This window comes from Callospermophilus lateralis, chromosome 10 (genome assembly GCF_048772815.1).
Source record: "Callospermophilus lateralis isolate mCalLat2 chromosome 10, mCalLat2.hap1, whole genome shotgun sequence".
NCBI lineage: Eukaryota > Metazoa > Chordata > Mammalia > Rodentia > Sciuridae > Callospermophilus > Callospermophilus lateralis.
Genome location: NC_135314.1, coordinates 92,475,466 through 92,492,518, shown reverse-complemented (window position 1 = coordinate 92,492,518; position 17,053 = coordinate 92,475,466). Strand labels below are relative to the sequence as shown.

The window sequence follows — 17,053 nt, the reverse complement described above, 5'->3', positions numbered from 1 at the left end:
CCACGTACACATAAAACCACAGGAACCAATCTTTATTGCAGCCACTTTAAAAATCACAAGTGTATAGAGTTTAAAATGCTAACAATGATTGCTCAGTACTCTCTAAAGCTGGAAAAAAGAAAAAAGAGAAAGGGGTGGTTGGAGGTGGTATAAAGATGTAACCTTGGGCTGGGTGGTGGCAGAATCCTGTAATCCCAGCAGCTTTGGAGGCTGAGGCAGGACCATCACGAGTTCAAAGCTAGCCTCAGCAACTTAGCAAGGCCCTAAGCAACTTAGCGAGACCCTGTCTCTGAATAAAATAAAATTTTAAAAAAGGAGGGGGGGAATGTGGCCCAGGGTTAAGCACCCCTGGGTTCAATACTTGGTACCAAAAAAGATATAACTATAGACTACTCCCAAATGAAAGTCCAACTTTTTAAAAATTTTGTTCAGTGTTGAGGATAGAACCCATGTCTAGTGCATGCTAGACAAATGTTCCACCACTGAACAATACCCCAACTCAAAACAACTCAAAACTCCAACTTTCCCCCCACCCCCAGTTCTAGGGATTGAACTCAGGGCCTTATCCGTGCTAAGCAAGCAGTGAGCTACATCCTCAGCCTTTTAAAATTTTAGAAAGGGTCTCACTAAGTCGCCCAGGCTGGTTGTGAACTTGTGATCCTCCTGCCTCTAGCCTCCCAGGTAGCTGGAATTACAGGGGTATGCTACCACACTGGCCTAAAACTCCAACTGTTTTAAAAGCAGTTAAAAAATCTATGATTTGGGGAAAAAAAAACCTATTACAGAGACAGGAAACTGATGTTAATTTTTTAGAATAATTAAAAATCACTACTAAATGGTGTCCTTCTATAGACATAACCAAAAACAATGTTTATCTTTTCATCCAAGACATAGCTTCACTTAATTGAATAACTCAGAATTACACAATATTAATTGGCTATGCAAAGCAAAGTTATTGAGCTTTTAACCTTTGGTCCATAGCAGCATCTGTGGCTAGTAAGACCCAAATCTGGCACATGGAATATTCTGTAAAATACTGCCCCTCTGACCTTCATCAAATTATAGAATGTTTATTTAAATGTTTCAATCATAACTATAGAATTAATAGAATTCAATGCAAAATGGGGTAAGTTAACATTCATCTGAGCCAGATGTGGCGGCACACATCTGTAATCCCAGTGACAATGTGGGAGGCTGAGGCAGAAGGATTGCAAGTTTAAGGCCAGTCTCAGCAACTTGTAAAACCCTAACCAACTAGCAAGACCCTGTCTCAAAATAAAAATAAAAAAGAATGTAGCTCAGTGAAAATGTAGCTCAAAGAAATGATAAATGTTTGAGATGATGAATAACCCAAATAACCTGACTGTTCATACAATATATAGATAGTATTGAAACATTATACCCTACCTTATAAATATGTGCAATTATTATCTGTCAATTAAAAATAATTTAAAAAGAATCCAATTGTAAAATATGTGTCCACAAAGATGAACCAACCAACATAAATTTAATTACTTGAGGAAAGGGAATTTCCGTACTTTCTGTGCTTTGCTATCTAGTATGTAATATCAGTAACCCCCATCTCAGGTTTTAACCAGGACATATAAAATACATTTTGACTATTTCTAGTCAGAAACAACAGCTTAATATCAACATTGCTTCAGCTTGGGTAGACATCTTGAACTCATCTGAGCAAATGGGGTGTAGGTTGAGACACTGAATATGAAAGCCACAAACGCCTGGGAGAATGTGTTGGGGCTGACGCACTGTGGGTCCACCAGAGGCAGAGCTGACTACCTTTCAGCACGAATGTTTCTCAGCCTCTCAGGAGAATTCGACACAGTTGACCATGTCCTCCTGGCAGTGTTCTAGTTGGGTTCTACTGACATTCTCTTTTCCCAGTTTTCCTCCTTGTTGCCTGACTGCTTTGCTGGCTCTCCCTCTTCTCATCCAATGCTGCTTCCTCTAGGAATTTCATGTGTTCCCAGGGTTTCAGTTATCACTGACCTGCCAACAAACCCACCCATATTTTCTAGATTTCCCCTTTTGGCCCTACAGGGTCAGGTTTCCACTCCAGGAGGGTCAGATTCTCTTCTGTCTTGTGTGAGTTGCTATATCCCAGTGCCTAGCACACAGTAATTGTTCCACTAGCAAAATGATAAAGGTCATAGTAAATTTCTTTCACTACAGTGGGAAACTGAAGACACTTGCTTTTGATAATTTTAGAACTCAAACTCATCTTTTCCATACTTGCAGGCCAAATCTCTAGGTCCCATCGATGGCAAATCCAAAGTCCTTCCTGTAGGGCAGGCTTGACATGGCTATAGTTATGCTCCCTTGACAAGACTTCCAATGATCTAGGTTTTTAGTATGTAGCCAAGGCCGAGGACACCATGATTCATCGTATGTTCAAGGTCATAAACACTGGCTAGTGAGTTATGTGCTCACTTATGTAACCTGTTGGCAGTGTACTATCTTTGTTTGGCCTGCATATAAAAAAGGCCTGCGGAAAGACTCGGTGGGCTGAGAGCTAGGGGTTACTGCATCCTCCGAACAAATTATGTCTATTATCCCAACTGCACCTCACATCTTTCTTACCTGCCAGAATAAGAATTCTTCATCCTGAATCTGATTCCCAGGGCCTGAGCCTCAGCCCAACACCTCCACTGAGAAAAATATCAACCTGCTTGTCATTATTTCTTCATCACCTTCACACTGAGGCAAGGTGGCCCACAATTGGGATTAGAATTGTAGTAAAAAGTACTTTCGTTTGTACAACAAAATGTCATGTCAACAATCTGACCTCAGAACCTAAACTCTAAGGAACACTTTACAGGTGACACATAAAATTCTAAAATGGATTGATAGCTTGGCAAAGCCCAGTGGTGATCACTGATATAAGATAGTGCTTGTCTAAAAGACAACGATTTCTCCAATGTTTAGAGCACTGACTCCAGACAGGCTGGATTAGTTCTGGCTCTGCCACTTACAGCGTGTGTCATTTGGGCAGATACATACTTGACCCATCCCTTTGTGCTTCGCATCCTTCACTTACAATGTAAAAGTAACAATAGTATAATGACCTCACAGGGTCATTATAAGTTAATATATGTCAATTATAGAACAATATGAGTTAGCTATGACAGCCACAATGATGGTTGGTATCAGCAGCTAAGCCCATGTTCTCCAGGATTTTAACAATGGAAGAAGTTTTAAGTACTTGCGATGTGCCAAGCACTGTGTTAAGAATTTTCTAAATGCAGTTACATTTAATCTTTATAGCAAGCCTTGAGAGAGGCCCTGTCATTACCCTCACTTTTACTGATAAAGGAACTAATAAGAGCAGGGGGTGTGGCTCAATGGAAGAGCACATGTCTAGCATGCCTGAGGCCTTGGGTTCAGTTCCCAGCACCACAAATAAAAAGAAAGAAGGAATCTAACGGTTTCCTTACAGTTCAAAAACTTGCTCAACTAGTCCCATAACTAGTAGGTGCTAAAGATTGGATTTAGACATAGCCAATAGCAGACCATGTTAAGATCTACACCTGTATAGAAAGCCACAAAGCTGAGAGCAGTAGGAAAGTGGAAACAGTATAACAAAAACCAGGTGCTACTATTGTAGGATACTATGGACAACTGCCAAACTCAGATCTGGACTAAATTAATTCTCATGCTCCAGATACTGGTCCAGGTATTTTATACATTAACTGATGTTTGATGAGGATGGCAGGGATAATGACAATGATGGGGACAATAGAGCTTTATACACATAATCTCATGAAATCTTCACTATAACTTTATAGGTTAAGTATTATGTATGCATTTACTAGATCAGGAAACAAACTAATAGTTAAATACTCTATTCAAGGTCATACTAATATGGCTAATATGACTCAAAGTCAGGATTTAAACAGTTTTTGATACCAGAGTCCACGCTTTAAATCACTATGAAAATGGTCTTCAAAATTTGGTAATATTCATGTCTCATGATGTGCGTAGGACAGACTTATGAACCTTTATTTATTGGCCAAACATCATATTCTACCATGGGTATAAATAAATGTTCTAATAAGTGTTCTTTAAACATCTAAGGGAGAAATCCCAACTTGGAATTGATGGAAAGAAGATCTTAAAAGTCATAAATTTGTATTGTGAATTTAACAGACATTAAAATAAAAATTCAAGTTTTTTTTAAATATTTTTTTTTAAAGAGAGAGAGAGAGAATTTCAATATTTATTTTTCAGTTTTTGGCGTACACAACATCTTTGTTGGTATGTGGTGCCGAGGATCGAACCTGGGCCGCACGCATGCCAGGTGAGCGCGCCACCGCCTGAGCCACATCCCCAGCCCCAAAATTCAAGTTTTAATGCTATGCATTTCCCAAGACAAACAAAATAAAATGATGTTGGTAGGAAAAAAAATTTGGTAATGTTATCAGTTTCATGAAATTTTTTATGAAACAAGAGAACTATAGTCAATTAAACTTGGGGACTAAGTTTATACATGTTTAGTTTTTTATTTGTTTTGTTCTGTAAATTGAACCCAAGGATGCTTTACCACTGAGCTACATCCCCAGCCCCAGCCCTGTTTAATTTTTATTTTGAGATGGGATCTCCCTAAGTTTCTACAGCTGGCTTCAAAATTTAGATCTTTCCATCTCAGCCTCCTGAGTTGCTGGGATTACAGGTATGCACCGCTGCAAGTTTCAAAATATAGCCAGGCATAGCGATGCACAGCGATGCATGCCTGTAATCCCAGCGACCTCGTAGGCTGAGACAGGAAGATCGTAAGTTCAAGGCCAGCCTACGCAACTTAGGAAGACTCTGTTTGAAAATAAAACAGAAAAAAGACTGGGAATGTAGTTTGGGGGTAAAGTGCTCCTGGGTTTAATCACAAGTACCTTAAAAAAGAAAAAAAAAAAAAAGATTCAAAACTCACATTAAATAGTAAGAATCCTAGAATGCTTTATCATTAAGAAAGAAAACCTCATTAACTGTTTAACTCAGCATTGCCAAATTTTATTTAACCAAGGAACCCTTTGTAATGTGTAATATAGATCATTAAGACAAATAAGAAGGAGGCCATTAGCCTGAGGTTGTCTCTGTAACCAGAGCTCCCAGGCAAACGAAAATCCACAAGTCAACATAAACAGTAAAATGAAACTTAAGTTTAACCAATCAGAAACCACCAACTAAACTAAAGAACTTTTCACAGGATCATACCCAAATAAGGCAAATGTCTAGCTGAAGCCAAATAAGTTTTCTACTTTGCTTCCATGTTCGGCCTCCAAAACCTCCTGGCTCACAAGCAGAGTGGAGCTCTCTGAACCTCTTCTGGTTCTGAGTGCTGCCTGATTCATCAATTGTCCTTTGCTTATGTACACTCCATTAAATTTATTTTATCTAAAGTTTTTCTCTTAATAATATTAATAACCTCCGGCACTAAAATCTGTAAATATAAAAGAAGCTCCTTCCTGTGTGATGCATTCTTAGTGTGGACTACACAAGGAGTACAGAAGAGGGTGGAGGAGAGAAGTGAAGTGGGGACAAGGAAGGCTGGACAGGCATGGCTAGGGAGCCCAGCGGACCTCATCCATGCCCAGCCTCACTAAGCAGCCATGTGTCTGTGAACAAGTTACTTAACTTTCTTGGACCTCTATTTCCTTTCTTATAAAATAAAGAACATTACTAATTTTACAGTGTCAATTATCATTCAGTGTTTATGATTCAGTAAATAGATCCATTATTATACAGAAAACTTTGGACAAAGACCCTATTTTAGAATGGATATACATATAAGAAATAGTAAGCTAAATATCTTGCACTTTAGAAAAGTGGACTTGCCATTCATGGTGGCCCACACCTGTTATTCCAGTGACTTGAGAGGCTAAGGCAGAAGGATTAAGTTTGAGGCCAGCCTCAGAAACTTAGTGAGACCCTCAGCAACTTAACAAGACCCTGAAAGAAAGAAAGAAAAAAAGGAATAAGGATGTAGCTCAGTGGTAAAACATCCCTGGATTCAATCCCCAGTACCAAAAACAAGAGGGAGGGAAGGGGGTGGGGGGGGAGAGAGAGAGAGAGAGACTTCAAATTCTTCAAAGAAAAAGTAGTTTAAATCTGATATTTATGGGATAGGAAGCTTAGAAGAGAACCTCTCAATTTCTCATGGAGTAATCATCAGTTATCTATTCTAGCAGAAAAGATATAGAATGATACCAAATAAATGTGGAAATTTGCCAATCATCATTTAAGGAGATGACTTGTAATCATAAGTAATATTTAGCCAGAAACAGGTAGATAATTCCTTACAGAGACAAGCATAAATCTGTAAAATGTCATGAGGAAGTTAAAAACTCATAAATCAGCTAGGCTTGCAAAAAAGAAAAGAAGTTTCAAAGAATAACAAAAATTACTTTGGGCTCTATTCAGAGTCAGAAGCGCGTAGAGGCCCTATGTCTGTCTGTTGGGGCAGATGGAGCAATACAAAGACTAAAAGAAAGCAGAACCATGAAATGCTTATGTTGGTTCTAGTTTTTCTATCATTGATCTTCAAACAAACAAAATTAAAAACAGTAAAAGGGAAATTATACCTACCAAGGTGAGAAAGCTGATGATTTGGCGGGGACCCTGCACATTAAGAAATGTCAACATTAAAGAAATGGGAAAGGGCCATAAGAGAAAAATGAGACACTAGCTGAGTGGATAGAGAGAAATGAAGGCCGATTGGGACTGCTGGAGGGTGGGGAAGTTTCCAAAAAGAGAGGATATTTGAGTTGATGTTGAAAGATGTAGGGATGTTGACCAAAGTATGTGTGTGGGAGGGCATGCAAGTCGGAGGGACAAGAGGAAAGGTGTCCCACGCCAGTCTGTTCAGTCTTCAGGGACACAGAGTGGTGCCAGCTACATCACTTAGTAATTTTATTCTGTAGTATTCTATAGGGGACAAAAAACTGGGGGAGTGGTGGAGTGGAGACTGGAGGATTGAGTCAGATGGGAGGACCCAAAATAGGGCTCATTCTACAACTCAGCTTTATCAGGCCAAAAGTTTGCAAATCATCCAGATTTACCTGGGAATAATTCTGGTTTAAGACTATTGTCCTGGCGTGATTATTAGTAGTAGTTCCTGTCACTCTCAAAAATGTCCTAGTTTGGACAATAAACTTTACATATAACTTTGGGACTATCTATCTGTGCTTAGTAGCAAAAATAATAAGTGTGGAGAGGTGAGCAGTCCAAACAGGAACACTGCAAATATATTCATTTGACCCACAAGATATTGATGTTTAAATGTGTTATAGAGGCAACAAATTAAAAACATTTTCTGTAACTATTACGATTTATCAAGCTGGATAAAGCTTGTGATCCCAGTGAGTTACAAGGCTGAGGCAGAAAGATCTCAAGGTTGAGGTCAGCCTAAGCAGCTTAGCAAGACCCTCAGCAACTTAGTGAGACCCTGTCTCAAAATTAAAAATAAAAATGGTGGAGATGTAGCTCCCTGGAATCATTCCCCAGTACCAAAAATAAAACAAAACACTTTTATCTGAGAACCATTTGTATAATTCCCCTTGCTTTCAGTATCCCTTGGTATACCAAAGAAATTTAATCCTTTAACCATGCAAACTCAAAAAATGTCAGAATATAACCTTTCACTGCCCTGGTGAAAAGTTATTGTGACCATTCCCACTGCATGGTCCAGCAGTGAGAATACCATGAGACTAGGAGCCCAGGAACTTCAATTCCAGTCCCTGCTTCACAGTGTAACTAATCATGTAATCTTGAGGATGTCATTTACTTTTTCTGTGTTTCAAGTTTTCTCAGCAGACAAATGAAAATAATAGTGCCAACCAGTAGTTTATTATAAGAAATTAACTCCATTAAATCCCAAGTTTTCAACTTTACAAATATTTCAATGAAATTGACATAAGTATATAAATTAGGTTGGAAATCATAATCTAGAGCTTATTTATATTATATTAATTTATTATTATTATATTGTTATATAATTATATTACATATCACTTATTACATGTGATACCCTAGATTTAAGTTTTTGTAGGTGTTCCACAACTGGGATGATGTGGCAAAATAGGTTAAATGAAGTGATATAAGTAAAATTCCCCATAAACCCAAGAGTGCTATATAAATGTAAGGTGAAATAAAAGATCATGTTCTTTAAGGCCTCAGAAATTTAATTCCAGCAACTCAAGAGGCTGCGACAGAGGATTGCAAGTCTGAAGCAAGCTTGAGCAACTTAGTAAGACCCTGTTATTAAAAAACAAAAAAAAGGACTATGGGCATAACTCAGTGCTGGAGCTTTTTCCTAGCATATGCTAGGCTGTGGATTTAATCCTCAGTGCAGGGACAGTGAGGTGGGGATGGACACAGTAAGAATGATGGTATTTCGGTATTCAGAGTTCTCTCTGTAGAAATGCTTAAAAAAGAAAAAAAAATGCAACTATAAATTAGGCATTGTCTTTCAAACCTGGTAGCTAAGTCAATCTGACCTTAATGTTTTCTAAGTGCTGTCTGCACAGAAAACTTAAATCTCACCTTTTAGAACTAATACTGATTAAATACTGCCCCTGAAGCTAGTCTTCAAGCCTTTCTTCTGCCATGTGTTTAAAGACAATCCTGGGACAGTGGGGATTGGGGTGTGGGAGCCATGGGGATCTCATGACTAGTAGAATAGAGAAAAGGGACCAAGGGGAAGGAGGAAGGGGAGGAAAGGGGAAATACTGGGGAATGATATTGACCAAATTATATTATTATACCATGTGCCTGTATAAATATGTACCAAAGAATTCTACCATTATGTATAATTGCAATGTACCAATCAAAAATATTGAGTAAAAATAATGTGAGGCAGTTGCTTCAAAGCAACTTAAACCACACATAAAGTCTGTAATTCCTAAATAATTGTTCACATGTAGTCACTAATTTTAAAAATAAATGAAAACAATTCTTTGAAATCATCTAAAAGTTACTGTGGTTAGTGAAATCTCCAGTGTACATGAAGAAATACACACCATTGTAGGTCTGGAAGTCAATAGGCAAAACTTATTATTTACTAAGGTTTGAAAATTAAATTTGCCTGACATTAGTAGAAATTCCAGTTCAAAACTGTTATGAAAAATGTTAGCATATTACATTTCCATAGGGTTTCCATCTGAGCTGTGATCATTTAAATCACACCCACACAGCCCCAAATCACATCACCTCCAGGCAATTCAGGTGAGGTCATATTAAAGCTCAACAGGTTTGGAGGCATTACACAGAATGAAATACTTTACTGGACTAGTCTAAAAGCATTATCATCCATAAGAAACAGGTGAATATCGGAAGAAATGCCAGTTTCAACAACCTTTCTTTTACATTATGTCATTGAAAAGGTTCATAGTATAAGAACTAATAACTCCTCAGGTGCAGTGGTGCACCCTTGTAATTCCAGTTACTGTGGGGGCTGGGACAGGAGGCCAGCCTCAGCACCTTAGCAAGACCCTGTCTTAAAATAAAAAAAAATAAAAAGGGCTGGGGATGTAAGTCAGTGATAAAGTGCATGCTTAACATTCAAGTGGTCCTGGATTCAATTCCCAGCACCCTAAAATAAATAAATAGATAGATAGATTTAAAAAAAATAGAAAAACAGATAGTTACGAGATAGATGATCAAGGTAAGACATGTGAGGTTCCTGATCTGAATTCCCTTGAAATATCATTATTACCTTGGGTCACCCCCTCTTTTTTATCCTCTGAACTGTACAAGGCCTCTCCTACAAGCTTTTGTAACTGTGCCTCTTATATGATGTCTATCAGCTCCGAGCTTTTTTTTTTTTTTTCCTTTTTATGTGATGCTGAGGATGGAACCCAGGGCCTTCCAAAGGCTAGATAAGTGCTCTACTTGGGGCTACATCCCCAGACTTTTTTACTTTTTATTTTTAGATAGAGTCTCACTAAGTTGCCCAGGCTGGCTTCAAACTTGCCATCCTCCTATCTCAGCCTCCCAAGTCACTAAGATTACAGGTGTGCACCATCATGCCCAGCTAACACTGTAGGTTTTCAATCTGTGCTAAGTCTAAGTGACTTTGCATGAGACTATAATAGCTATATCAAAATAGCTTTTTTTAAAAAAAAAATCTGATTTTCTTCATAGAACAATTCTAAGAAATATACATCACATTGATATGCATATACACACAATTCCACTTTAGAAAAAAGAAACATACCCCTAGACCAAAAAAAAAAGGTTTAAAAAAATTTTATTATATCTTCATTGTGAAAAAATACATAAATGTACTTTTGAATATGTAAATAGTGTATGTGCAATATTATAGCCTTTCCTGCTTAATATACAATACAAATCTTCTCAAGTCATTAAACATTATTGTACAACATAAGTTTTTCAACTGCATAGTGTTCCCAAATATGAATACACCATATTCACCATAATTTAATCTTGGTTTTTTGTTGGGGGGGCAGTGTTGGGAATCAAACACAGGGCCTCACACATGCTAAGCAAGTGCTCTACTACCTCTGAGGTCCGTGCCATATCCCCTCCTTCATTGTTTTAAATTTTTTATTCCCTTAAATGATGCTGAAAAATATATGTATTAAATGCTTCTCCACATTTCTTATAAATGGCAGGGCTCTAAAAAGGACTAGTTAAACAAAGTTTTTAATCTTGTAAAAGTTTCCAAGTTTACAACTACAGATTGCTTATGCCAGGCAAACCTCCACCATGAGTTCAACCCCAGCCCAATTCTGCCAATATCCATCATGATTTACAACCAATTCTATCCAGAGGAATAAAATTCAGTCAAAGAACCAACATACTTCTGGTGAATATTGCCAAACTGCCTCAACGAAAGTAGTCCTGATGTATATTTTCTCCAGCAGTTTACACAACTCAGTCCCTTCATCTCATTTCTTCACTTGCATAGCATTTTGAAATCAGCATTCATAACTTCCCTACTCTCTCTCCTCTCTTCTAGTTTCATTTTGCCCCACATTATCTAAAGTGCTCCACTGCCCTTCCCAGACCTGTTTTCACTTGTGTTTTTCCACTGCTCAGGCGATATAATGGCTCTTTTATAACATTGAAATTAGCCTAGTTAGTATTTTATCCCCATAGACTCTTAGTATCAACCAACTAATCTGATAAACTAATCCATGTTAATGTAAAAGGGGTCATTCCCAGCTACACACATGCAATGTAACTTGAACAGATTAAAGAAAATGTATTATCTATCACAGAAATACATTTATTTTATAAAGCAGTTTCTTTCAAGGTTTTCTGCAATTTAAATCACCTGGAGGAAGTTCTAAAAACACTTGTTAAAAATCCTTATCTTCCAGAGATTCCAAATAAATTTGGCATAGGGTATGACCTAGGCATCAGGATTTTTGAATGGTTTCTAGGGGATTCCAATGTAGCATCTGTATTTGAGATGAATTAAGAGATAAATCCTCAGTAGCTATTTATTTATTTATGGTACTGGGGATTGAACCCAGGAGCTCTTGACCTCTGAACTACATCTCCAGCTCTTTTAAGTTTTTATTGTCCCTAAGTAACTTCTTAGGAAATATTGGAGGACTTCAAGGAACAACAGTGCAATGAACATATCTCAATAATGTGGCTCACTGTACAAAATAAAGGTGATAAGAAGTGGTAGTAAAGAGTAAAGCACTTGAAAAAGAATAAAGCAGTACTCTTGACCCTTGATGCCAGCTAGGCAGGTGCTGCTGTGTCAGGAAGTAGGCCAAGCTTAATCTTCTAAATGGCTTCCATTACTTTTGCAATGGAGCCAACCAATGAAAACTAAAATTATTTGAATAACACGGTTTATGCCATGCAATTCCGTGGTAGCTCTCTAGGTTTCAAGGATATAAATGACTTCCAATTTACATTTATTTTATTGTTTCAACAAAATTAGGTAACCCGATAGATTTTCTCCACAATTCATAGTGGATCTTTGGAGACAACTCTTGGAATTACACATACCAGGCATTTAAGTACAGTACTGGGGTGGGAAACAATGGCTGCCACTGGGGAGGCTGAGATAGGACAATCAAAAGTTCAAGTCTAGCCTCTTCAACTTAGCAAGATCTTGTCTCTAAATAAATAAATAAATAAAAAGGGTTGGGGATATAACTCAGGGGTAGAGCTGGGTTCCATCCCAGTACCACAAAAAAACAAATGCATACACTCATACATTCCTGGGCTATGCGTGTAGCTCAGTGGTACAGCACTTGCCTAGCATACACAGGCTCCGGGTTGATTCATATTTTACAGGGAAAACTCAGGAAAATGGCTTTACTGAGTAAGATATGCTTTCATCTGTTCTGAATGATCTTACTTATACTTCACAATGCAGAATAGAAATGACAAGAGTCACTTTTCAGCCAGTCTACTCCAGTCCAGGGTCACAGTGTAAGGTGAAGATTCTTGTCACCTCATCTATTGATAGGCCCCGGCATTACAATCTTTCCATTTCCAAACACTAGCTGAGGGCACATTGGGGAGAACCCTATACAGCCTCACTCTTCATGGTTTGGTCACCTAGGTGGGGAAGATAGTTCTTTCTACAAACCCTGTTTTCCCCACATTACTTATAATAAGGGAGACTTTCTCAAAGACCTGAAAATTAAGAATATTGTCTGCAGACAACAGGTTTCTTTTTTCATATTTTCCTTATTTATATATTTATTTTTGGTACCAGGGATGAACCCAGAGGAGCTTATCCATGGAGCCACATCCCCAGCCTTTTCTTATATTTTGGGACAGGGTCTTGCTGAGTTGCTTAGGGCCTCACTAAGGTGCTGAGGCCAGCATTAAACCTGCAATCCTCCTGAGTCCGTAGGCATGGGCCACCATGTATTTTCAGCACGTGTTTTCCTTATTTTTTTTTTTTTTAAAGAGAGAGTGAGAGAGGGGGAGAGAGAGAGAGAGAGAGAGAGAGAGAGAGAGAGAGAATTTTAATATTTATTTTTTAGTTATCAGTGGACACAACATCTTTGTTTGTATGTGGTGCTAAGGATCAAACCGGGGCCGCACACATGCTAGGCGAGCGCGCTACCGCTTGAGCCACATCCCCAGCCCTGTTTTCCTTATTTCTATTGTAGATGTCCATTTAACCTACGCAGATAAACACCATTATTCTCCAGAATCTTTGGAGGGTGTTACTTTCAAATTACATAATCTCATAAGGGGAGAGAGGGATTGCTGGGTTTCCTACATGAAGACTGATTTTTTGGTTTTGATTGATATCAGTGCTAGAGAATGGAATGGTCATTGTTTTATCATGTCAAATTTTAATAAGCAGTTGGAAAAGAAGGAAGTCTGTAGCTTCATAGACTTTTCCTAATGGAAAAAAGAAGACTTGGAGGTGAAGAATGTGGCTGGATTGGGGAAAAGCAAATCTGTACTAGAAATGTACTACAATGCCCTAGGAAGGGGACTTTTTAAGAGCACAAAGCCACACAGCCTATGTAATTCTACACATAGTGGCTAGAAAAAGGAAATGTAAACCCTCTAGGAAAATCACATTTTTAAAAAATCTCTTTGTCTAGTTGTCATTTCTGAAAAAAAAAAAGAAAAAAAGACTTTACAAAAATAACCTGAGATTAATGTTCAAGGTTGGAGGAGGGAGATCATTTGATTTTGAAGGAGGGTTAAGAGTTTAGATAAGACATATGGCCTGGTGACCAAAGCCTGTAATCCCAGAGACTAGGGAGGTTGAGACAGAAGGTTAGAAAGTTTGAGGCCAGTCTGGGCAACTTAGAGACCCAGTCTCAAATAAATAAATAGGAGCTGGGGTATAATTCAGTGGTGAAGTGCCCCTGGGTTAAATGGCCAGTACCACCACCACCAAAAAAAAAAATACAAATAAAAAGAGTTTAGTTTAAATAAGGCAGGCTGCTCAGAAATACTGCCCAATCATAGGGCTTAGGCTTGGCTGCAGACTGTAGTTCTGACTGTAAAAACAATGCCTCTTCCCATGGAATAAACCAGTTCCCTTTCCCTGTCTGGTGTGGGTAGAGGGCACACACCCACAAAGTAATGGCGAGAAATGTTACCCTTCCAGGTTAAGGCAGAGTATCCTGGCTCAGGCAAAGATAATCTCCTTGACAGCCAAGGTCATAAAATAAATGCTGTGGGACAAGCACGAAACACACAAGGACTGCCCTGTCTCTGCCACCTTTTCAGCCAGCTGGGCCTTCTGGCCTCCTTTCTTGGCCTGAGCTGCGAAGTGCCATGGATGAAATGGGAGATCCGTGCGGTTCCTCAAGTACTATTGGAACTGGAGCCTTGCCCGCTGTCCCCGGGAATGGAGCGCGCCAAGGCCAAGGGGACATTGGGATGATTGTCCTTGCCGGGTTCTGCTTTTAAGGTGGCTATATCCCTTGGAATTACAGCCTGTTTTCCACGAACCTCCCTACAACATTTAACTCATTCTCTGCCGGCTCCTATAGGAGAACGAAAACGAGGGAGGAGCAGTTTATAAAATGCTGAAGGATTTGGCTTTTGACATTGCAAACCAAAAAGAGGGCGATAATTAGAGCAGACGCGAAGTTAAACAACTGTCAAATTCTGTTCAAGAACTTAACCTCTTCCATCAAACACGCAGACCAGGCGACACAGATCGAGCCCTCTGCTAGGAGAAGGAGGCGAAGGCGATGCTCTGAAAATGTCCGGCTGGGCCACCTTAAAAAAGCGATCGCCTCACTGCGTTAGCAAAATGTGTTCTCGTGGAACACGAACGAGAAATTTTGCTTCCCCATCAAATATTTGCTTAAGAGGAAGGAGAGAGAAGCAGCGCCGGGCTGCGCCTCACCACTTGCTGTGCGCCCCGGAAAGTCGCGTCCAGCAGCATCAGCTTCCAGGGATCCGACACTGAGCTGGGCAGCGGGATGTAGACGTAATAGGCGGCCAGCGCCACCAGGGCGGTGAGCAGGACACAGGACGACTTCATCCTCCCCCGGCTCTGCTCGCCCGTGGGTTGACAAGGAGGAGAGAGAGATACCACCTAGAGACCTCCAGCAAGTTTCTGCCAACCGCTGCTGTTCATTCACGTGTTTCTTATAACCCCAGGAGCCAATCACAGACGGCGTCGGGAGGAAGTCGGAGCTCTGACGTGCCCCCCCGCTTCGGTGTCCTTGCAAAGTGTTGCAAACGCTCCAGGTTTGAGGAAGCTCCGGCGCTGCGCTGGACGTAACACAGCGGACTCTGGAGGACACTGCTTTGTATTACATGCCTGTGACGACCGGCCTCCTGAACGTTCTCAAACGGTTGAAAACCGAATACTTTGAATGTGATGAGTTTCTGTCCAAGCACGTGAGTCATTCTGACTCAAAATGGAGATACAACTGAGGAAGATAATAAAAAATTTCTCTCCAATCGGGCGAGGTGTCACATGCTTGCAAACCCAGCAGCTCAGGAGGCTGAGTTAGGAGGGTGGCAATTTCAAGGCCAGCCCCAGCAATTTACGAAGCCCTAAGCTAGTTAACGAGACCGTCTTTCAAAATAAAATAAATGAATAAAAAGGGCTGCAGATATAACAGGCAGGATGTAAGACAGTGGTAAAGTGCTCCTGGGTTCAATCCCCAGTACAAAAAAAAAAAAAAAAAAAAAAAATCCTCTCTAGACCCTCGTAGGGAATGAAAGTTCTAATTGATAAGCGATGAAAAGAAACTAATAAATTCCCATAGCTTAAACAATGACTCACCAGCATTACATCTATCATCTAAGTCTTGGTTTAGAAATCCTATTCTCCAGTGGTGGCTCTTTGCCACAGCTTCTTGGAAAGAAGGCTGATTCCAAAGCTGGGACAGGCAAATTACAAGACAAGGTTGTTGCACTAGAAGAAATTTTGTTAAGAAACAAAAATGATGGGGACTGGTCAGAAAGTCACAGGTGGAAGTTTGAAGGGTTTCCTCATCTCTAAACTATAATAATTTTAGGATCAAAATAAATTATCACAATGATTATAAACCACCGAATAAGATAATCTAAGAGTATATACTAATATAAATGAATAAATACATGGGGATTTCCTTAAAATAGAATGTCAATTATTAACCACAGAAAATCATAAATGAATGCTAAAACTAGCAGATGAAAGTTTGACAAAAAATTTTCTTTTCTCATCAAAATCTCTCTCCATAAATTATTAATTACAAAGGGAAAAGTAATGACTTTATAATGGAGAAACCTGGTGGATAGCCCCTGAAACAATTCTTCCAGTGGGTCAGTGGTACCAAGAGAAGCCCTGGAATCTGCCTTTCCTGGGGTTGGGGACGGGGCAGAGGAGTATGGAATGGAAGAGAGAAAACTTCACTAGCAGAATTACAACCAGAAATCAAGATGGAAAACATTTAGAACTGTTTCAAGGAAGTGGTAGGAGAGCAACTCCAAACCTATTAACCAAGGCCTTAAAACACCTAGCATATATACTTATTCATTTTAACTTACCAATTTAAATTTAATTTAATTAACAGAAGTGAAATAACCATAAATGTGGGAGTGATGATGAGATTATTAGGAGAAAGTTGGTTTTTCTGTTCAAAGTCAGAGGTAAACATTTGTAAGAAGTACATTCTTCAAATGTGTTTCAAGCATAAATTTGAGATAGTTGTTTTCTTTTTTAAAATTGTAGTTACTGGCTAAGCACATAACTTTAGTCAAATAGGTTGTGTATGTTTGTGGGTAAGCATGTATGCATGAATTTAGAAGCTAATTTTTGTGTGTGATTAGAAATAATCCCAAAACTCAGGTGCAGTGGCACATGCCTATAATCTTAGCTACTCAGAAGGCTGAGGCAGAAGGATTGTGCCTTCAAATGGACAATTTAACCCAGACTAAATCTCAAAATAAAATACAGAGGGCTGAGGGATGTAACTCTGGCAGAGTGCTTGCCCTGCATGTTCAAGGCCCTGGGTTCAATCCCCCATACCACCAAAAATCCCAGAGATATAACTTTACTTGTTTTGTGATAATTTGGAAAATAATTAAAAGTTTTACCTTGTAGACTTTAATATTTTTCCTGGATTTGACTACA

General features: G+C 39.2%; 1 protein-coding gene across 1 annotated transcript in view; it reads right to left on the bottom strand.

Annotated features, from left to right (window-relative positions):
• The window catches only part of Nceh1 (neutral cholesterol ester hydrolase 1), a 67,642-nt gene extending 52,525 nt beyond the window's left edge, over window positions 1-15,117 (bottom strand). The window contains exon 1 of the mRNA XM_076867335.2: window positions 14,831-15,117. Within this exon, the coding sequence (XP_076723450.1) occupies window positions 14,831-14,968 (138 nt within the window). The 5' untranslated portion in view covers window positions 14,969-15,117. The remainder of the gene's footprint in view (window positions 1-14,830) is intronic.
• Window positions 15,118-17,053: the final 1,936 nt, after the last annotated feature.